The 24508-nt window shown below is 35.1% G+C and overlaps 1 protein-coding gene across 2 annotated transcripts in view; it reads left to right on the forward strand.

The window, feature by feature from the left end:
- The window catches only part of GBE1 (1,4-alpha-glucan branching enzyme 1), a 262803-nt gene that overhangs the window by 120142 nt on the left and 118153 nt on the right, over positions 1-24508 (forward strand). For both annotated transcript variants that reach the window (XM_026488982.4, XM_057306804.1), the window contains exons 4-7: positions 4258-4383; positions 5410-5545; positions 7802-7892; positions 11054-11263. In XM_026488982.4, coding sequence (XP_026344767.1) covers positions 4258-4383; positions 5410-5545; positions 7802-7892; positions 11054-11263 — 563 coding nt within the window. The remainder of the gene's footprint in view (positions 1-4257; positions 4384-5409; positions 5546-7801; positions 7893-11053; positions 11264-24508) is intronic.

Consider the following 24508-nt stretch of genomic DNA (forward strand, 5'->3'; position numbering starts at 1 on the left):
TTCTAAATAAAATTTGACTTCATATAGTTCACTAAGTCAATTTGATTTTTGAAGAGACAGAGGTTTCTTTTATATACTTGTTTATTTATTAATGTCTTTTGATAGTAACTTCCCATAAGTCAGAGATAATTTGATTTATTAAAAAAGGAGCCTGATAATATTTTTACCATGTTACAAGAGGTTATAATTTTACAAAGTATCTATTTACCTATAAAAATTCATCACAATATCATATTCATTAGTATATTCCTTTAAAGTAATTTGAAGTTTTTTTTAACACCGTGTCAATATATTTAAGGTACATGATATATGCAACTTGAATAGCATAGCTCCACAAATGTGTATGCAGTTATATAATTAATGTATCTACAGTCCTTACTAAAATACTTATTTGTTTCTGATCAAAAAGGTTATACAAATGAAGGGGTGCCTGGGTGCCTCCATCGGTTAAGTGTCCAACTCTTGATTTCATCTCAGGCCACGATCTCAGGGTCCTGGGATCGAGCTCTGCAGTGAGCTCTCCGCTGAGCAGGGAGTCTGCTTGTCTCCCTCTTCCTTTGGCTGCCTCCCCCCACCCCCAGCTCACACATGCACATGCTGTCTCTCTCTCTCTCTCAAATAAATAAAATCTTTAAAAAAAAAGTTATACAAAGAAATGAAGTGATACATACACACATACAACCAGGAAATAAAGGCTACTAATAATCTATCCATAGCCAGTCATCTAAATATTTTTTTCTATTGTGTGCATTTACATTAGGAGATGGAATACATTCTTTTTCATAACATGAAAGAATTTTCTTAGAACCTTCAATATAATTTAGTACTATAGTTTTTACAACTATACATTATTATTTACAGCCACATATTATACATATTATTTAGTCATTCACTTTTTGCCAATTAAAGTAACACTAAGGTCAATAGACAGGGATATAATTCTTTGGACACATCTCTGATTATTTCCATGGCAAAGTTCTATCATTAGAATTGCTAAGTCATTGAGAATTACTTTTTTTTAACACATATTGCCAAATTGCTATTCAGAGCTTTTGTACTATTTTAGACTTACACTAGCAGTGTATAAGACTTTCAATTTGGTAGTATCAAGTGAATTCTTGTACTTCATCAGCCGTTAGACTTATTATCATCGAACGATCTATCAAGCTATCTCTTTTCAATTTGCTTTATAGTATGTGCTATTTTGAGGATGTAAATTAAATGATGTAAAGTCCTATCTCATGATCTAAAACACCTTTCATCTGAATCTGAACTCATGAGATCCAAATTCTAGGAATTACCCTCTCCCCCAAAAAATGTGAGCAGAGTTTAGTCAAGAAAGATTATATTCCCCATTCATTGGAACATCTCTCAAGTTAGCTTTATTTAGATTTAGTATAATACTCTTAGCTGGTTACCACAACAATTTAAGGACAGCAAATAAAAAACAAGGTAAGGTGGCTTCTATAGGCGAGTGCTTAGGAAAATTGAACTAGTGTAATAAAGAAGCCTCCAGGGGCGCCTGGGTGGCGCAGTCGTTAAGCGTCTGCCTTCGGCTCAGGGCGTGATCTCAGAGTCCTGGCATCGAGCCCCACATCAGGCTCCTCCGCTGGGAGCCTGCTTCTTCCTCTCCCACTCCCCCTTGCCTGTGTTCCCTCTCTCGCTGGCTGTCTCTTTCTGTCAAATAAATAAATAAAATCTTAAAAAGAAGAAGAAGAAGAAGAAGAAGAAGAAGAAGAAGAAGAAGAAGAAGAAGAAGAGGAAGAAGAAGAAGTAGTCTCCAAAATTTAGGGGCCTAAAGAACAGAGAAATATATTTACTTTTTATGTAATGATCACAGATAAGTGTTCCAGATTTGGTGGGAAGTTTTGCTTCACTATATCATTGAAGGACCTAGACTATAATTCCATTACTGAGAAGGAAAGAGGGAATTTGGTATTTAAAAGTTTCCATCCTAACAACACTAATAGGAATGACTGTTAGGGAAGTAAGAAACGGAACTTTTGGAAACAAGAATATTGAAGTCATTCAGTGAATGATTAAATAATCCTTTGTCAGGTGTAGAGTTTGATTTTACCCTGCCTACAAGCTTATAACTTAACTTGTTTCATGCCATCTGGCAGAATGCACACAACTCCTGGGTCAGAGACAAATGATTTTATTAGTCACAACACAATAAGCAGTATGAGCATCAGATTTGCATTGGTTTTCTTTGTCTTCCAAATCCCATGGAGTGACACCAAATTGTCTGAATGGATGCTGCTCACACAGTTGGTTTGCCTCATAGCTCCAGAATATTCATCTGGGAGAATCCATTCTTTTATAGCAAGCAGTAAGCAAGCCCGTTCTGTATTTTCAGAGGAGACATTATCATAATATTCCTCAGGGTTACGTGCTACAAACACAACTCTGAGAAATGGCTTCTGTCATTCTGAGAATGGCAATTGTCAGGGCCTTGTATCCTTGGCATACCTGGCAAAATTTGTAGGAATATGAGACACCAATGAAGGGACTATTCCTTCCAACAGCCATAACACAGTAGCCTCTGTAGACATGTGTATAACAAGCAAATTGATGTTCTAAAGAATGTGAAAATTACATCCAGCATGAGGAGATTCTTGATGTCCTCTACTTAAAGTTTCAAATATTCTGTCTGCTAACAGGCACCTTCACAAATAATTACGGGTCTTTGAACATCCTTTGGAGGGACTGTGGAGCCATTTTGCAAAAGAGAGACAAGACAGATAGATGGATTAAGCAGAGTGTTATTTACTGAAAACAGATTTCTGTATTTTATTTCCCTATGGCCTATTCTCAGTTGATGAGTGAGACAAAGGACCTTTTCTTAAGCATATTACTATTGTATATTATACCATGAATTCATGTGGCTCAAGGGACATATCTTTTGGAATGAATACTACTGAAATGGATGAATCCTATTCATTCATCTTTTTGTGATAATTATTTGATAGCAATATTTAGCTGTCAGCGGGAGGCCTAATGAAGGAGAATTTTGTTCATGTAAGTTAGACATTCCTTTTCACCACTCACCTGCTCTTCCATCATAAATCATGATTTATTATTTTTTGGTATCTGTAGGAAGTGCTGTGGTTGCCTTTTAAGAGCAAGAAAGTGAGTATCAGAGGCTCCGTGTTTAGCTTTAGGCTCTGTTATTCAGTGACTTTTGACAACTTAGTCTCACTTGATATTTGGGTCCTAAAGATTCTCTAGAATCAAGTAAGATATAATGATGGAAGTCCTTTCTAAACCTTAAAGCGTTACACAAATATTTAATTACCAAGAATTATGCACACTAGAGCTTTTCTCTATTAAAGGAGACTGAAGAATATATTCTCTCTCAATGCTAAGGGCATAAGATAGCTCCTAATCTGAACAATTTTGATCATCCTGTATCTACTTCTAAAAGGTTAATTAAAAAAAAAAACTTAAGAAATAAAGCTACCATTTCCATCACTTGGAAACTCTGCTCATATGGCTCACTTTGTTATCTAACCATGTTGATAAGTTAAAAATCTTTTATTCAAAATTAAGTCTAGAAGGGTGGATTTGCACATTATTGGGGTTTTTTTTTTAATTGATAACAATAGTGATACTATTGGCAAATATAGGAATGGATGGCTAAAGGGGGAAATGCTTGGTTTTATCTGATAAAGCATACTTGGACTAGGGTATAGAAGAAGTTGAAAAGAGGTGGAAAATATTTACAGGGTGTTATTTGTTTGTATGTATGTATGTATATTTTTGTGTGCACAATACAAATGTTAATCAAAACTCATTTTCCTCCTTTAGCTTCTTGAAAATGTTATAATTGTTATGAAAACAAAATGAAAGAGATGGCAATATAGCTCATTACTTTTTTTTTTTTAAATACATAGTAGGGTTATGTCCTCCTATTGACTTATTCACAGTAGTTTCCAAATAATATTCCTGTCTTTTTACTATCTACTTTATGTTTACTTCCATTAACCACTGTAATGGTTGATTGGCAATGATGGAAGTTGCCAGAGAATCATAAAGTATTTCAGCTGCAAGTGACTTTAAGGATCATATACTATAACAGATAAGAAAGCAAAGTCCATGGAATTTAAACATTTTAAGGGTACACATCTGTATGGTACTTTCGATTCTTAAGACCATTCCCCTTTTTCTTACTTGTAGCAGTGCTCATAAACTCTTATGCATTATCTTTGAGTTTTCAAAGTATTTTAAAGCAATAACATCTCATTCTCTTTTTAGGTGGTTATTAGGAGTAAAAGTGGAGAGATCTTGTATCGTATTTCACCATGGGCGAAGTATGTGACTCGTGAAGGTGATAATGTGAATTATGATTGGATACACTGGGATCCAGAACACCCATATAAAGTGAGAACAACAAATCTTTAAATAAATGCTTGTTCCAATATTTCTAGGAAAATTAATTTTTACTTTCATAACTTTTATAGTAATGTTCAACTTCTCTCTTCACTAACAGTTTTATATTTTACATCGTAGTGTACCCGATATACTTACCATACATATATCAGAGTTCATCATCTGTAGCCAATAAAACATAGAAGTGAGTTCTTGTTTTATCATGTGTTTCTGAGGTTAGGAGGGAGAAAGAAATCTCTACATACTGACCTGAAAGGGATACTGCTTTTTTTTTTTAATCACAATTTCTGATTCATCACAGATTCTTCAGTGATGTAATATTTCTCATTGTGATTGGTTTGAAGCAGGATCAGTGTCCTTAGAACAAGGAATAGGGAAGATACCTCATGAATGTATTATTTGGGTTTATTTCTAAAGCCTTATTATTGCCAAGGTTTATATATTTGAACTCACATTTGAACTCACTTTTCTGTCTTCTGCGTTATTGGAGCTTGTCGATAAATGCTTTTCATTTAATAATTATGTGTGCATTTTAAGCTCTTGTGTTTTCTTTAAGGCTCAAGGAAAAGGCATAAGCCATTTCATGATTACTCTTTTAAAACAGACCCATTGGGGCACCTGGGTGGCACAGCAGTTAAGCGTCTGCCTTCGGCTCAGGGCGTGATCCTGGCGTTCTGGGATCGAGCCCCACATCAGGCTCCTCCGCTATGAGCCTGCTTCTTCCTCTCCCACTCCCCCTGCTTGTGTTCCCTCTCTCGCTGGCTGTCTCTATCTCTGTCAAATAAATAAATAAATAAAATCTTTAAAAAAATAAAAATAAAATAGACCCATTAACATGATCCTAAAAAGGAATTTCTTTTCAAGAGAAAATTTAATGGATGTAGCCAAATGCCTTTTACATGCGAAAGCAGTTCCAAACTATTTGAGTTGATTCACCATTTCGTTTAACATGCTTAATCAGTTAGTATCATACCTGTACTTCTGATCTAATTCTTCATATAATTTTATATTCTGTAGTTTAAGCATTCCAAACCAAAGAAGCCAAGAGGTCTAAGAATTTATGAATCTCACGTGGGAATTTCTTCCTATGAAGGAAAAATAGCTTCTTATAAACATTTTACATGCAATGTACTACCAAGAATCAAAGACCTTGGTAAGTAATAACTGTGATTTTTATTCAGATAAAATTTTAATGAGTCTGTTCTCTTATTAGAAAAGCTAATTACAAGTGTCTCTTTTTTTGTGTTAAGAGATTAAATATGTAATAGAAATGCATTTTATTTTAGGCTTCTCAAATTGCCCTGTAATAGTGATAGCATAGAAAAGAGAAATGGAATAAGATAGAGCATAAGAATTCAAGATATTATTCCAATTTCAATTTTAAGTAATGTGAACTGATGGCTTCCAAATTGTAGATAAATATGTAAGCATAATTACTTTTCTACAGGAGAGAACTTTTATCAATTTAAGTGGTCATTGATTATAGCCTTTTCATTTTAGTCTGTTAGGGAAAAAAAATCTTACATTTTTTTAAGGTTACTGGAACCCATTTTGTATCAGAGTCAAAATATATACATACATATATGTATATATGTATGTGTGTATATATGTATATATATGTATATATATGTATATATATATGTGTGTATATATATATATGTATATATATATCCACATCTGGTCTGGATGACTTATTTGACAAATATGTATGGTGCATCTTTTTTCTAAGACACATCGTTCTAGATATTTATATGTTAGACTGTAATGACACAGATCCTTGTCTTCATGGGAACAACCAGGAGAGTTAATAGTGTACTGCTGAATTATTGATTCAGTATGCTTTAAATTTGTTATTTTTCTTTTTATTGGTAATTTTTTTTTATCATTTCACAGCATATTAGTGCCTGGTCCAACAGCTAGGCAGGAAGATAAAGTACATTTAATCATTCTGCTTTTGCTAGGCAGTCCAAACTTTGGCTAGAAGAAAGGTTTGCAACTCACTGTTAAAGTTCTTAATTATACATGGATATTAATTGTCTGTGATGGTGAGGTCAGATTCCAGAAACCAAAATTAATTAAATATATGAAGAATTTAATATTAATTATATTTAATAGTTATTATATTTAAATTGTTATATTTGAGATCTTCTGCCATTTCATACTGTAATATGTTGTTTATGACCCTGGTCTTGCAGAAGGTTTGACAAAACAAGGATTCTCTTGTTCATTGTTGTGTTTCAGTTGAATAGCCCAGAACCCCTGCATAAATGAATCTAAGAATGAGTAATGCCATAAAATTAATAATAAAAACTATAAATTGGTGCTTGATCATAAGAATAATATTTATTGCATAATAGAGAAACTACAAACTGTATTTTGTTATAAAATATAAAATTGATTTATGTTATCTGGGCAGGAGTTTATGTACATATTTCTATCATGATAGAAATGTGATAGAGTTAGATTGTTTTTATAATGAAAAAGCCAATAGCAGATTATGAACCATAGTTCATGTTATTCTTGAAACATGAATCTGTAAATCTGAATGTGACTTTGCAATTGTTCCAATATTAATTCAGTACTGAAATATGTACACGAGAAGCTATACTAACATGAACTGAACTTTGAGAACAGATTATTTTCTGTGTATGTTACAGAAATGTAACTTTCAAAGCAGTCAAATCATATTTGAAAATTTTACCAAATTTTATCAAATTTGGAGGAAAACATTGTTTTCTTAGTTATTTTTTTAAAGATCAAAAGTTTCTTCTTCTTTGATTATTTCCTTATATTAAAAACACATTAGTAAATGCTTTTAAGGTTATGTGTGCCTGTGTGTGCACACATACAACTTTGCAGTACTTGTGTAGGTGTAGAAATTGCAGGAAGTAGAAGGATTCTGGTTTTGTAAAAGCTGCCTTGTGGAAAAATGGATTTACTGGTATATCTTATGTTATATGGTAGAAATAATTGAAATATAAAGAAAAAGGTAAAATAAAAAGTACATGGCATGCAACTGGTTACTTTTATTTAGCTTTCATAATCTTCACTATGAATATTACAAGTGCAACTGAAGTTTAGCATATGTAGATTGCCATCTTTAATATTCTAAAGTCAAATTAAGAGTATATTTGCATATCATTTATTACTTGTTAAAATGAAGACATTTCAAATAGCTAGTTAGAGTACAACTCTCAAGAACTAACCGTCCGATTTTGTGTTAGAAGGTCAGACAAGCAAAAGATGTTAAAGTAGTAGAACTTTTCAAAGTGATCAAATCATTTATATGTAAATGATCATATGTAAAATTTAATGTCTTCAGAACAAGAATGCTGTGTTTATATATTTTTTTCAGTTCTTTTTTTTTAAATGTTGCTTTTTCATCTCTGTTTGACCTTTACTTGTGTAGGATACAACTGCATTCAGATGATGGCTATTATGGAGCATGCTTACTATGCCAGTTTTGGTTACCAGATCACAAGCTTCTTTGCAGCTTCAAGGTAAAATGAAAGTCCCAATTAGAACCATTTTTATTTAAGAAAAAAAATAAAATGAATTTTTACCTTTTATATGATGTTTTGTAACCTAATTTACAGTTAACAGAGTTAACAGAAGCTGAGCATTTTTTTTTTAACTAAGATCCTAGACTGTCTTCCCATCAAGCGTCAGAGATTGGCCATGGATCAACATTGCTTTTCATGAAATGATTTCTGATAAAGAATATCCAGTTAACCTACTGAAATTGTCATGCATTTGGAGGCCCTAGTCTTAGTCAGGAAATCATGTTTCATGGAAGTCATTACTGCCAGAGCTCATATCCTTTTCTGGAAAGAGATTGACTCATGGTAGGAATGTGACCGAGAAGGCTCTTGGTAGGTCATCCTACTATCTGCAGAAGGATTGTCCTTTCCAGGCTAAAATCCAAGGAATGTGACTCTCCGGGCAGAAAGAAACCAGAGTCCTATAACTGAAGAAATGCTGACCTAAATGACTACGAGTTGAATAAGTCCAACATTGTCTCCACCTCATGGAGCTCACACTGTTGTGTCATATAATGTTAACCCAATGATCATCCATATTGATTTCTACCCATGATAAAAACTAAGAAGAAAATGACAGAGTGCTATAATAGCCTAGAATGAGGGATCTGATCAGTTTAGATTTGATCTGAACTGATGTTGGAACTGAGATCTAGAACATAATTAAGAGTGACCTGGGAGGAGGGGTAAAGTGGGAGTAGGGAGATAACATTCCAGGCATAGAGAAAAGATACTGACTCTTTTACCTGTTTCTCTTTATAGTCATTCTCCTTGAATAAATCACCTTTATTTATAATTTCTAAATATTTCATTCCTCTTCTTTCTTGAACTCATTCCAAGTTGGCTCTTTACGTCTTCATTGAAATTGCTCTTATCAAGTGTAATGATGACCTTCACACTGCTAAGTCCACTGATCAGCTATTAACTTACTTGAACTGTCAGCAGCATTTGGCACAATTAGTTACTTATACCTTGTTAGGACATTTTTCTTTCCTTGGTTTTCAGGAAAACTATTATCCTCCTGTTTGTGTTTTTCCTATCTCTCTTGCTACTCCTTATTTATTTTTTTAAATTTCCTTTGCTTTTTTTAACCACGAAATATCAGACCTCCAGGGATCAGCCCTTGGTTCCATTCTCTTCTGCATATGTATGACATATACATTGGGGGTCTTATCAAGTGTCACCCACTCTTATGGCTTAAATACACTTTACATTGTACTGGACTCTTCCCTTTCTGTCCATTCCTATAATCTAGCTATCATATAACCTAACCATCTTGTAACTTCTAAATGTATCCCAAATCTGGCTTCTTCAACTGTCACTACCCTGGTCCAGGTTGCCATTATTTATAACCTGGATTATTTCAGTAGCCTTTTAACCGATCACTCTGTTTTCTCTTATTCTACGCCTTCCCTAGCCTTCTTTCCCTCCATACACATGGCTACTTTCTGCATAGTGACAAGAGTAACCAGTTTAAAATAAAAGATCGTGTCACTCTCTTGCTCAGAACTTTCTAATAATTCCTTATCTCTTTCAAGTTAAAAGTCAAAGGCCTTATATTGGTCCATAAGACCCCGTGCGATCTGGGTCTTGGCTGACTCTCTGGGCTCATCTCTTTATTGATCATTCCACTCTGGCCATACTAGCCTATTTGCTTTTCTTCCAAGTGTTCCATGCTTTTTTCCCCAGTGCCCGTCCCTTTCTAAACATTCTGTCTTTTAGGTATTCACATCCCTTACTCCTTTGTTCTTTCAGGTGTTCATTCGAACATTGCCTTCTTCATGAAACTTTCACTTGATAACCCTGTTTAAAGTAGCACACCTGCCCTTTCTACCAGTGGTTTTGCTTCATTTTTCTTTAGAGAAGTTATTGCTATCTGACATCCCCCATGTTTTGCTTATTTGTGGTCCTCCAAATAGAATGTAAATTCCATAAGGGCAGTGGTATTTATTTTGTTCACTGCTGAATCCCAGAGTATAGAAAATTTCATGACACATGGTAGATAGCTTAATAAGTATTTGTTCAAAAAACAAATGAATGAATGAAATTTTTAGGCTATTTATTCTCTGAACACGCTGTTCATTGAGTAGGGAAAAAAAAAAGGCTAGGCAGCTGCGATAAGGAGAGAAAGGGGTAAAGTGTCATAAATCTAAAGTTATTGGAAGGAGCCAAATTAAGCAGTGCAGTAGGTAATGATAAGGTCCACAGTCTTCATCCTAAGGACAATGGGATTGCAAGGTAAAGATGAAATGATCACATTTGCATTTTGTAAAGATAGATCTTGCTGCCCAGTGGAGTTGGCTACCAGCAGACCTGCTATATACTAAGCACTGTACTGTATCATGGGAAACCAGATGGCCACAGCCCCTGCCGTCAATGAGGAAGTGAGACAGTAAATAATCACAAGGGTAATTGGGTGATTATTTTATTTAAAAGCAAAGTTGCTGCTGTAGAAGGCCAATATTGAGATTTTATGTAGGTTAAGAAAAGCCTTCCCTCTTAGGAGTGATTTGTTTTCTATTTCATGCAGACTAGAGAACTGCTATTAACACAAACACACATGCCTATGAGCTATTCATGTTTTCTGCTTGGGTGGTGACAGACATGACACATTCTCTTGGCCTTCTGGCATCTGGGGACATTCCAGTTTGGGAGTAAGTAAGTGCAGGATGAATGGCTTCACTCAAGGCACCAAGGATATTCAAATAATACTCCACAAGCCTCCAACCCTAAGCATACACGTTCACAGTAATGGCCAAGTATATGAACAGGGAAGACAATGCTCTCCAGGCCAGGTAGGCCTGGAGAAGGAAATCAGAAGCTCTGAGTATGGAGAAACAAAATTTACTGCCTCCCTACTCAAAATGTGAATTTTCACTGGGATATAAATCTACATCTAATAACTGGAATTACATTATTATTTTTTTATCGAATACCTGTAAAATTTGTTTAATAGAAAATATTATGCCACCTTGACTTGTATCTAAGTATTATATCATATTGAATTTGCATGTATAAAGTATCTAGTACTGTACTGGTAAAACAATTGATACACAATAAATGATTAGTTGTTTGCTTTAAATATGATATGATTTTGTTTTTGCTTTATTCTTTCCCTTTAGCCGTTATGGCACACCTGAAGAGCTAAAAGAACTAGTTGACACGGCTCACTCAATGGGTATTACAGTCCTCTTAGATGTGGTGCACAGCCATGCTTCAAAAAATTCCGAAGATGGATTGAATATGTTTGATGGGACAGATTCCTGTTATTTTCATTCTGGCCCTAGAGGGAATCATGATCTTTGGGATAGTCGATTGTTTGCCTACTCCAGGTAGGTACCTATCGTATGGAAATGTCTTTGTTTAAAAAAACATTTCAAGGAATATTACTGAATTCATTGTGTATATAGTCTTTCACTGGTGTATAATTTCTTAATTTGATTATTTAACATTTTATAAGGAATGTTTAACACACTTATAGAATTTACCTTGTTTCGAGCAGCACATGTATTTGTGGTAAGTTGTGTTAAATTTCGGTTTTACCAATCTTATGTCATTTAAAATATATTGGTTAGATGGCCATTTAAAAGGATTAATGTGAATATTTTTTTAATATCTAAAAAAAATATATTTTATGAGGCTGAATTAACTGTAGCAAATCTCCTTTTAATACAAATATGCACATTGTTTTAAGTAGGCAATTTTTAAAAATTGTACTTCATATTTTGTTATCTTAATAATATTGCCATGTTCTTGATCGCAGCTAAATTAATATAACTTTAATAACAACTAACATATGTTAGTATGTAATATGTCAGGGATGATATAAGTGTTTTAGATATATTAGCTACATATTTTATTTATTCTGCATAGCAACTCTACTTACACATGGTAAGTCCTGTTATTAGGACCACATTACGTAAAAGTAAACTAAGGCTTAATGTTGAAACAATTACGGTTAAACCCATTTCTGACTTCTTTTATCACTTAAATAGAAGGGCGTTTTAGGTGATTAAATACCATAAGATGACAAAAATATTTCAAAAGTCAAAAATACCATCCCTTTGTATCCATTATTGATTATAAGTGAAAATATAATGAAAACATGCTGTTAGGAATATTAAAAGTAGCAGAGTATCAATGTATAATTAATTTTTTATAATATTTTTTTAAAGAAGTTTAATGAATTTTCTTTTGGGTGTTGCATTATACATAAACATACACATATCTGGAAAACGAGCAGTGTAGAAAATTGCTTTAGCAAGTACTTTGACAAAATGAAGATTTCTAATTTTTCAACATAAATTAGATGACTTTCATGTGGAGGAAATTGTTTTGCTTTGCTCCTTCCTGAATATTATACATTGTTTTATATTTCATAACCGTATAGGAATCACTCACGCCAGACGAAGCCGCATAACATATGAGAAAAGACACAAGAGGTAGAAGCGGGTGGCAGGGTTCCAGGCCTAGTTTCGTTCTGGAGCAAATCACTTAATCATTCTGGTTCTCAGGTTTTTCATTGTAAGAGCAGGCAGAGTGTGTTTTTCTCTACCCCGAGCTCTCATAGTCCATTAAAAGTTATCCACTTTTCTAAAGAAAAGGGATTATACATAATCGTTTTAAAAAACATTTCTATTGTAGAAGTTAAGATATATTTAACATTTTATTTAATACTTGTTTTCTTTTGTTATGGAATTAACTATTAATCTTTCTCAAGTGCTTGCTTTTAGCAAATAATATATAGCATGGTTTTTGCTTGTTATTTTTATTATGACTAATTTTTTGGCTGTATTATGTCATATAGGCTTAGTCCTTTGTAAATATAGTTCCATTTAAAATCCATTTTATTATTTTATGTGTTGTTCTGTGTGATATCTATATTTTCCAATTTAATAGAATTAGGTTTCTGTATCAGTTCATACTAAGTGGTTATGACATCATTGTACAATATAGATAAAACCCTACAAAGCCAAATTAAAAAGTTTAAATCACTAAACTTAAACAAATAATTTTTTAATACTTAGATTTCTCAATATATGAAATACTAAAGATTCTAGGACTCTGAATTATTTTCTCAATACTTTGCGCAATTTATTAAAGGCTTTTTTGACAAAATTTATATTAGCTTGATGAAACTTAACGGCTTTTCTTTTACATTTTCTTCCTTCTATTCTGATAAGTTATAGCATATGTAAAATAACATGGCTCTGGTACAATGCTAAAGCCATTTTTTATAATCAGAATTCATGTTCAAAGTCCTATTCTGTTTTTTTGGTTATTTATTGCTGCTTAACAAACCAGCTCAAAATTTAGTGACTTCAGATAACAGCAGTTGTTTATTTTGCTTCCAGATCTGCATTTTGAGCGTAGCTCAGGGGAACAGCTCTTCCTTTCTTCATGTTGTGTCAGTGAGAGTGGCTCAGTTAAGGAGTGGCGCTTTCAGCATCCACTTTAAAGTTGGTTCACTCGCATGACTGACAGCCATGGCTGTGGGCCACAGGGCCCCAGCTCCTCTTCTTGGAGCCCACTTCACAGCCTACTTGGGCTTTCTCACAACTGTGGACGTACTAAATAACAGGACATGCAGGCTTCCATTTCTTATGGTCTGGGTCAAGAAACTGACACAGCATCATTTCTGCTATAAACTATAGGTCCAACAGTTACAATTTCAAGGACAGGGGACATGGACCCCTTCTTTCAATGGCAGGAACATTAAAGAATTTTCCCGCTATGTTTTTAAATCCCCACATCTTGGGAAGCCTGGAGGGTGACTCAGTCGGTTAAGCATCTGCCTTCGGCTCCAGTCATGATCCCAGGGTCCTGGGATTGAGCGCCACCCCCTCCATCCCCCCCCACCCCAGGGCTCCTTGCTCAGCAGGGAGCCTGCTTCTACCTCTCCCTCTGCCTCTGTCTGCTGCTCTGCCTACTTGTGCTCTTTCTCTCTGTCAAATAGAGAAATAAAATCTTTAAAAATAAATAAATAAATAAATAAAATAAAATAAAAATAAAAAAATAAAATAAAATAAATTTCACAAATTCAGAAAAATATTGAAATACCTGTCTATGGGGTAATACTTTTTTTTTTAAGCCATATTTCTGTGGTGGAGAGTTTTGTCTGAAATAAGCAAGTTTTGGAAAAAAAATAATGTCATTGCTGATAATTAGAAAGTATAAAAAGGCACACATTATCCAAAATAAAAAATTATTATTCTTAGTAAATATAAATACCATTCTCTGTACATGAATGCATTTAATGAATGTAAGCTCATTAAACATGCAAAGAACACATGGAAACCTAGCCTTCACTAATACTCTCCCATAGAGTAGCTACTCTGCCTGTAATTTTAGGTTTGTTCCTTATCCAGATGAAGTCAGAAGCTATGTATTTTAAAATATAAGTTCTTTTCCACTCCTTATCTTTGATTTGTTGATTAATATTATCCTCCATGGAAAAGTATATATAAAAATGGTACCATGGTTTACGTAAGGCCTAAGCCTCTTCTTTGAAAACTTGTAATAATTTTTGAAATTATTATATTTACTGTTTGAAAAAATTAATCTTATATAGAATCAGCTTCTGTAAGATATGTTGCTGATGCTCATTTCATCCTATCTATATGTCACAACCTGTCACCGTTTATAATCTCTGATTCAAGTGCCATCATCAAAGTTATCAGAATTAAATCTCTCACTCTGAGTAATACCAGAGATCCTGACTGCGCTATTTCATTACCTGCTATGAATAAATTTCCAATCAGGAGCTGCCCATGTTTTAATTTTCTGTCTACTCGGCTGAACTGCCTTCTAGCTCTGCTAAATTACTAATGACAGTTCATAACAGAGATTGGGTTGTCCTTACTTTAGTTGGTAAAGAGAACTTTCTGACAAATCTGTCATCTATAAGTTTCTGAAGTTTCTAGAGTGAAGAAATAATGGATACAATTTAGAGGTCTCAATTTTAATTTGTTTTGCATATTTGGCACTATGTAAATGCACTTGATAAAATAACAAGACAACTGCAGATTTGTTGAGCTTAAAAATTGTTATGCCTTAACTATTACTAAAGCTTCAAATGAGTACCTTTTCTTTGTTGAATATTTCTTTCAGAGATAAGATATTGAACCTCAAAGGAGATAAGATAGTAGAGCTAATGCTCATATTTTCCCTGAACCTTACGTTTGGATACAAAGGTAGTATAATTATATTCCATCAGCATGGGGTCATGATGAAAAAACTATTAGGTAGGAAGATACTCTACTGTTATCTTGAGTTACTAGAGTTCCTTCTAGAAACAAAAGTAAATCCAGTTTGTTTTTTAAGGTCATAATCATGAATGGAATGAAATACTTCTTAGTACAGACACCATAATAATTGGGTTTTTAATCATGGTAGGCCTTTTCCATAAGTTAGAATGTGGAAGGAAATTCATGGGGGCCTTCCCTGTTTAAAGTGGATATTTGTATCTTAAGTAGTCTATGATGTCATATGTTTTTTTCGTTTTTTAGTTTGTCAATATAGTAAATTCCTTTTATTGATTTTTTAATGTTAGGCCAGTCTTGCATTCCTGGGAATGACCCTCATGAACACAGTTGCTAATATTCTAAACAAAATTTTAGCATATTTATATGACATTTTATCATGACCAAATCAGTTCTTAATGATGAATCTTAAGGATTATTGTGCACTGATATATTAGTTAAGGAGTGTGTGGCACCATCATGATTAGCAAGATGTTTAAAAACTAAGCATCCAGGACATGAATAGAAACTTCTAAAATTACTATTTTAAAGTCATGTACTTTTTTGTGGTTTCTTAAAAGCAAAAAACGAAAAAGCACATATCATTGGGCAAAATAATTTTGCTTTTTTGCTGTAATAGAAATGACCACAGGGCACCTGGGTGGTTCAGTCGGTTAAGGGTCTGACTCTTGATTTAGGATCAGGTCATCATCCCAGGGTCATGAGATCGAGCCCCCAGTTAGACTCTACACTCAGTGTGGAGTCTGCTTAGGATACTCTCTCTCCCTCTCCCCCTTCTACCCCCGCTGCCCTCCCCACCCTCCCCGCCCCCACTCTCACATGCTCTCTTTCTAAAAAAAAGAAAAAAGATATGATCACAATAACAAAGAGATAATAGCATAAATACTACTTTTGAAAACAGTTTGGTATTATCTGGAAAACTTAAAGATTCATGTGTCGTAGGATGTGTTACACAATCTATATGCTTGTTAACTCTTGAGCATATGCTTGTCAGAAGTTTGGGAAAAAATAGACCAAAAAGTCATTCCCTTCAGGGTACAGGTGATATTTTTTAAATTAACTTGAAGTAATGGTCTTTAAAGAAATTTTTGCTATGGAGAAAACATCAGGGGAAAATACCAAGAGAAAATTTCTGTCATTGTGATTTTATTGCCACAATTTCAGTCATAAAATTTCTTTGCATACACATAAATCTTGGAGGTAGTTTTTACCAAACTTTTAAAATGGTTTCAGTTTTAGTATATCTTTAGCCCATTGGTTATAAATATAAATGAGTCCTCTTGTGGTTATTTGGCAAAAGTCACCTGACTAACTTCAAGGAAAATGGAAATACACAAGTCAGATTTCAACAAAGATGGTAGATGATGGAGGGAGTTGAAAAAAGAATTTTATAATTTAATAATCATAGTCATTATTGATCCTCTCATTTATATCTATATATTTTAGTGAGCTGTTACAGCCAGGACAAGCATTAAAATCACTTTTAACTTTAACCAGACCCTTGATTATTTTTATTTATTTGACACAGAGAGAGAGAGCACAAGCAGGGGGAATGGCAGAGGGAGAGGGAGAAGCAGACTCCCCACTGAGCAGGGAGCCCGATGTGGAACTCTATCCCAGGACCCTGAGATCATGACCTGACTGAAGGCAGATGCTTAGCTGACTAAGCCACCCAGGCACCCTTAGACCCTTGATTATTTTATCTTTAAAATTAGTTTCTCTGTGTGTATGAGTTAACAGTGCACTTAATGTATTACTAATGTGGCACATATATACAATTAATAAATATATATAAGGGAGAATGTGTTGAAAAGTTTACATTGATAGAGCACACAATCAAAAAAGTTTACAAATCACTGAATTAGACCATTTTTTTAGGTAGATTAAGCTTGACATCATAGACTTTTAAAAAATAAACTATTTTTAGGTTAACATCATAGATTTTTTAAAAATAAACTTTTTCTGAATAATTTATTCCATTGATTTAACAAACATTAAACATCTACCAAGTGTCATGTCTTCCGAGAGTTGATATTTTCAATATATTTAAATGTAGCACAAACCCTAAAATAAAATATATGTTTTTAATTTCTTTGGATAGATTTCCAAATATTTCATGTTTTTTAATTGAGGGAATACATCATCATTTTAGACAGACAAATATCTGTCCTATTTACCTTATAAATTTACAAAAAGTAAAAAGATGATTTTTATAGAGCAAATGATGGATGATTAAAAGACAATTTTGGACATAGATTTAGCTAACAGCGAACTATTCCAAAGACAGACAATTAAAAACAAACAAATAATAGCCTATTCTTCATTAAGAATATTAAAATCTCACAGAAAGATTGTTAATAGCTTCAGTGAATGCTGGATATCCCTCCCATAAAAAGTCTTAAATTGTTTTCTTCTTTCATAATATTTTTTTTCTTTTCCTTTTAGTATTTCTTTGTTGTATAAGCAGAACCTTCTTTCAGCTTGATTAAGGAAAATGGTTAAATCTACTATTTCAAAAAAAGTAGAGTTAGATTCAAAATTCAGACAGACTAATTCTCTTTTGTAAAAGAGATTAAGACAGTTGCTGTATCAATCTAATCTGTCCGGATTTGAGTGTGAATAGTAGAACTATAACTTCTCCCACAGGGTTTATGAGCTTACTAAGCCTCGCAGAAAGGTTTCTGTTCATGCAGAGTGTGCACAGGGGTGAGGATTTACTGTCTTTGTATGAACTTTGTTCCTGGTATTATCTGCCCCGTTTATTCGCCTCAAGTCTAAAATTTAGGTGCACAGGGATATAGTGGAAATATCTTGAGTATTTAGGTCTTATTCACCTGTAACATTCATTCTCAAATCCAAACCCACTCCAAAGTAGGACAGTTCTACTAGGTAATTTGCCTTAAATTTGAAAATGCTGTGCTTTCCCTCTAAAAGCTGCTGCTTTATCTTAAGGCAGTGGTCTGTGTTAGTGAGAATGGTCGGAAAGTCCCTATTCAGTGATTATTCATAAGTTTGGAAGCGACGTGAAGTCTATAACAATATCTGGTTTTGTTAATTAAACAAGCAAGTAAAAAGTGAAAAAAAATCTTTTCCATCTGTGGGTAACAAAACAACTTATTTAAGCATGTCTGTTTTCTAGGGTACGGACTGGCAGTTTTGTAGTTATAAAGTGATATTTCATAGTTTCCTAGCCGAATGATTTCCTCAGCATTAAGCTGCAGATGAATAATCCATGTTGTACTGAGCCAATTATTTTCAGAAAATATGGGTATCTTTTAATTTTGGAGGGACACATTTATAAGTAATATAGGATGATTCATTTTTGAAGGCTTTTCCCCTATTCTTATAGATTAGTGATCAGGGCTATTTTTCTTTAATTCTTGAATTTCCCTTCCACATTTTGTGATGTGTGAGATATCCCTGTTTGGTTTTACCTCAGGCCTTCAGTCTGTCTTCTTTTTCTTTCATTATTAGTAAGAAGCCCTCAGCCTCAGGATTTATTTCATTGTCTCCTTCCAGGTTAATATATCTTCCAAAGATTAGACCTTTGCCTGTGTAGCCTTTCAAAATTCTGTCTCCTGAAAGTGTCAGTAAAACTCAGAAGCAGTTGCAGTTAACATTTTCTCTCAGAGCTTCAGGAAACAAAACAGCATAATAGCCAACTTTTCTAAAACTTGAGCTCTGTTCTTGGCTGTGTTAAGGGTAGCAAATGGGGCCGACTAGCTGTCCAGGTGCGCTCATCGGGTCTTTATGGAGTAATGATCATGATGATGTCAGTGGTCACCGTTGTTAAGGGACATTCAATTTGGAGGCATTATTGAACTTCCTTCTGTGACTACCTGATATAAAACGACTCCTCTAGCCCCCCCCCACCGTTCCCTCCCTCCTATTCTTGTCTAATTTTTCTCCATTGTACTTATACCACTGTGTGACATTCTAAATAGATATTGTTTGTTTTTAATTTTCATGTTATATGTGTTGTTTGTATATTAAATATGGAAGTGAAGTTAATAATTCAGTGTTTTTTATAGAATATATTTTATTTGAAGTAAAGCAGTCTCAAGTTTTCTCTGTCGTATAAGCTTTTCACTACCCAAGTTGCTTTCCATGGTGGTGACACTGCACCGTATTGATTTGCTGGGGTTGCCGGTTCTTTCCAACTGAAATCGGTGAAGGAAGCTACAAAAGATACACCAGCCAAAATACTTATGTAATTAATACAGTTATAATTAAGAGGGTAAAGATCTGGTATAATAGAAAGTAAGTGGTTTTGGAATTAGGTGACTTGGATCATGAACCAAGTAGCTTAACGCTTGAAAATGTTTCATGTATAAAGAACTCATAATGATATTATTTATGTGCCATAGGGCAGTTGTTCAGACTACTTTAAATAATAATTGAAAATGCATGCTAAACTAGAATATAGAGTGTAAAGGAGAGTTTGGAGTTGTACTTTCAGATTTTTACTAAGGAAGGTAAGCAGGGCCCCGCTCACGAACCGGGCAGGTAAGTGAGGGAAGCAGGCCAGGTGGCGCTGTTGGCCCCTGGCGCAAACAGGCTCAGTCCGAAGGGGCTGCTGCTCCCAGCTCCTGCCCGTTTTCACGTGAGAAGGTGGCCTATGTAGCTACATCTTGCAGTTCTATAAGACAAGTCTGAAGCCCACACTTTATTTGAAATCTCTCCATTTTTAAATGTCTCCAGTTGTTGGAAGAGGTAAGCAAGAGGTTGTATCCATGGATTGACCTGCAAAGCTGGACTCAGGCTCCTCACCCCCTCTCCTGTCCTTGGAATGTACACTCTCCCTACCATTTCCATAGCGGGAGCTGTTCCATGGACAAAGCCTTGAGATAGTGGGTGGTGCCTAGACTACCTGGGCAGTATATGTACCTGAACACAGTGAGGGCCCCTCTACAAACTTCCAAGATTCTGGTGGGCAGGTATGGAGATCTACTCATCTTGTAGCCGCCCAAGACAACCTCCTATTGCAATTCCCTTGCTTATTAAAACTGTCACCTCCCAATCTGGAGTGGCCTGCCTCTTTCTTGTTCTCTCCCTGCCCCTCATGTATTCCGGTTTCAGATCATACCTAGGAAGCTCCTGAGGTTGCAAACTAACAGCAATTAATTTAAAATTTTGGAATTGCCACAGACCAAAGGAGTACACGTTTGAGATGGATATCATCCCCGGGCTGCTGGGGCGATCTCTGTACCCTAAGATGTGCCCTGGGTTGTGACAATATCAGATTCTACCAAACTTCCAAAATTAAGTAATACATTACGAAGTGAGGACATTATGCATAAGGACAATGATATTTTATAGATTAAACACAACATTGTAATTCTTTTTTTTTTTTTGGATTAGCAATGAGAATTTTATAAACTTGAACTGATGGTATGTTATTATCACTCAGAATTATGTTAACATCTCCTTGATTTTAAGCAGCAGAAGCATCAACAAAATAAGTAAGAGCCTTTTAAGACAGTCTCCACAAAACAAAACGTACATTTATTGAAGAGATCTACATAGTTAAAATGCAGTAACCTTTGTTTCTTTTAAGACCTTGCATCTAAGTTGTGGTTTCTTTAAAAAAAAAAAAAAAAGTAAATGTGGTTATTGACCTTTGGAGGTAATATAGAGAATGGGTGGGGGCCTGGGCTGTGGGTATCAGCCTGGCGTCAAATACTAGTTCCACCACTGATCAGCATGTAAATACAGCCAGATTAATGAATCTTTCTAAAATTTGATTTCCCCCTCCGTAAAAAAAAATTCTAATTGTACCTCACTCCTATGATCGTGAAGATTTAGTGATACATTTATCCCCGTGTCTGACTTGGCAGTCGTGATAATTGCATTGCCACCATCATTGCCATACCGTTGTCATAATTTTCTCGGGGGCAGAGTCACCAGCCAGCCTCATCCTCTGATACATGGTTAGAGGCATGAGGACAAGTAACAGCATTTTATTTTCATGAGCCAGAATGTGTGCTGTAATCACTGTGGATCTTTGTTCACATGGTCTCACACTATATTTCAAAAGCATGTTAAGCTGGGGTTTTTTTGTTTTTTGTTTTTGTTTTTTGGTAGAAGCACAAAATTAGGAACATTTGTGGGAAATGACTGATGATGATCAACATGTAGTGGTGTTGAGAAGTCACAGCCAAGAGCAAGGGGAGAGAGAGAGAGAGAGAGAGAACCCATCAAGGTCAGAGAGCAGAATGGAAAGCACAGCCCTCACTATGAGGCCACTTCTTCAGAGCAGACAGTTCCACACTCCATGGCCTCTCTGAGCATCATTAAACTGCAGTGTAGAATAATCATAATGAACAGGAGTCATTAAAAAAAACTTTGTCAAGTTTGAAAATTTTCTTTTAAGATGGCAGGAGAAGGGAAAATGTAGCTTCAAAGTCTTTCTGTTAAAAAGGTTAAAATTTCAATTGTTTTAAGGATTAGGTAAAAGTTATCTGTCAATTTTTTTGATGAGGATTAGGGTGAAAACTTTATTTGCGTGGACTGCTTTGTTCCCTTTTGTTGTGGGATAAGCAAAACTTCTCTCTACGTACTATTATTTTTAAATTTTCAGGTCCAAAAGGCATTGTATTAAACAGTATTGAATTAACTTTTAAATCAAGGGCCATCTTTTATATTTCTTAGGACAATATTTTATGGTGCTCTGTTCTGCTTTTTAGTCTCAGAACATTGATCGTCCATCAGATTATTTACTCTTCCCCAATAATTGGGGTTTTTTTGTTTTGTTTTGTTTTGTTTTGTTTTGTTTTGTTTTGTTTTGTTTTGTTTTTACTATACTGGCTAGGCTGTTTTTGGTAATAGTATCTAGGCTAATTCAGGCAGGAAGGGCCTACTTCATTCTTACAGTCCTCTGGTCTTTCTGTTTTGAGTGGCCATTGATGTGGCAGTGGTTGTAAGTAGGGAGGTCATAGCTTCATGCTTGCTGTTCGGTGCCCAGTCTGGAATGGCATTTACCCCTGATGTTTTTCTTTCTGACAAAGTGTTGTTATTAAGAGTTGCCTTATAATAAGCTAGCATGGGCTTTGCTTGACCTACAGTTTGTCCTTCTTGCTTCTGCCATGAGCTCATCTACCAGCTTGTGTGGTTACAGTTGAAAGGCTATCAGAAATAGTCTCTATCTTTTCCCAGCCCTTTCCAGAAGTAAGATATCTGACATCTCCTGTACAAGAAGAGAATTCAGGGAGCTTAGTGATAAAATGAAGTGGATAAACAGAGCAAACACTTTCAGGCCGTAGGGGTGGTGAGAGAAGCAGTAAGGGTGCCATCTCTGCTGCCAGGCTGCTGGCTGGCAGGGGCAGTGGGAAGTTATAGGGGAGGTGTACATTAAATAAGAATGCAAAATAGGAACTCAACAGTCCTAATGAGGCACCCATAGAATAATACTGCCCAAAAGAAACATAATGCAAGCCACATACATAATTTTAAATTTTCTAGTGTCCACATCCATCTCTAAAGTGGTGATTAAAAAGGAACCTACCTCGTAGAGCTGTTGGAAAATTTTAAATATTCTATGTACAATTCTTAGCATAGTTCCTGGAATATAATAAGAGTTAGTTTTGTTTCTTAAAGCTTCCATGGTTTGTTCCGCATCCAGACTAAGTTGTTGAGCTCAAATTTATGTGTCATGCAAACTAGGAACATATATACATTTAGCAGGTACAGTTCCTCTTTATATCATGTCCAAATTATTTCTCAAATCAAGATTGTCTTTCTTACCCCCCACCCTGAGTTAAATGCTCTTATTTGATTACCTGCCTTCGCTCTTGCTCTCTTACCTGTGAATATGTGTTTTATTATATCAGTTACTGGATTGCATTATTATTATTATTTAGCTTTTCTCCTCTATAGCAAACATGAATGTAAGCTTCAACGACGCAAAGACGATGTTTGTCTTGTTTCTCTCATTAGCCCTCAAGGCTGGAACAGTGCTTGACTCTTTTAGACACAAATTTGTTGGATGGGTAAATAAATGAATGAACGTATTTATGCTTTCAAAGGTTCCCAAATTAGAATATAGGTCTTATGCATCTTATAACCCTATTGTTAGGCACAATCCCTCAGAACCTACCAGAGTAGGCTGTCAAATGTTTGTCCAAATGAGTAACAATGAAACCCATTATCTCTACAAAGTAATACTTTTTGAATATTTTAGCTCCTTTTATTCCAGATACAGCAATGGTGTTTCAGTTAATTCATGAAGTAACAATAGCATCTAGGTTTGTCACAGTTCTTTGTTCCAATATAACTACTTGGGAAGTGATCCACCAAGGAGGAGAGTTCAGCAGGATATCAATGTGTGTCTCATGAAGAGTGTTCAGTGCTCAAAATATATTTGGAAAACCCTGAATTGAATCAAGTTCAACACGTTTCTTTATCGTTGAAATTCTTGAAATGTTTAATTAGCTAATGTGCATTTTGAACCTCCGAGTAAGTGCTATACAATAATACTTCATTTCTTTTTTTTTTTTTTAAGATTTTATTTATTTATTTATTTATTTGACAGAGATAGAGACAGCCAGCGAGAGAGGGAACACAGCAGGGGGAGTGGGAGAGGAAGAAGCAGGCCCACAGCATAGGAGCCTGATGTGGGGCTCGATCCCATAACGCCGGGATCAGGCCCTGAGCCGAAGGCAGACGCCTAACCGCTGTGCCACCCAGGTGCCCCAATAATACTTCATTTCTTAAGTTTCTTTTACCTCAAAGTACTTCAATGCACTTTGAAACGATTAAAAAAAAAAAATCTTAACATGGCTTAAGAGGTTTATGAAGGACCTGGACCTGATCTCATCTTAACATATTCTTTCTATCACTTATTAATCTCTTACCACTCTGGTGCTTTCCCCGCATTGGGACCTCTGTGTATGCTTCTCCCTCTGTCTGCAGTATTTCCCTTGTATAGCCGTCCCTATTTATTTTCCAGTCCATGGAGTAAAAGCCCCTTCTTAACTTCACCAGTGTAAATTCCCCTGGAATGCTTGCTTGTGGCTTTCTCTTTTCAACCTTCCTTTATTTATGATAATCTGTTGTTAAAATTTGTGATTATATTCTCATTCTGTTTTTTAAAATAGTTATCACTTACCTATTTTTCCTTTGATCTCATATTTAGGAGATATCCCATGGTACCAGTGTGCATGTGAAAATTCCATATTATAAACATCGTTGGGGCGCCTGGGTGGCACAGCGGTTAAGCGTCTGCCTTCAGCTCAGGGCGTGATCCCGGCGTTGTGGGATCGAGCCCCACACCAGGCTCCTCTGCTGTGAGCCTGCTTCTTCCTCTCCCACTCCCCC

The sequence above is a fragment of the Ursus arctos genome, unplaced genomic scaffold (genome assembly GCF_023065955.2).
Source record: "Ursus arctos isolate Adak ecotype North America unplaced genomic scaffold, UrsArc2.0 scaffold_4, whole genome shotgun sequence".
Taxonomy (NCBI): Eukaryota; Metazoa; Chordata; class Mammalia; order Carnivora; family Ursidae; genus Ursus; species Ursus arctos.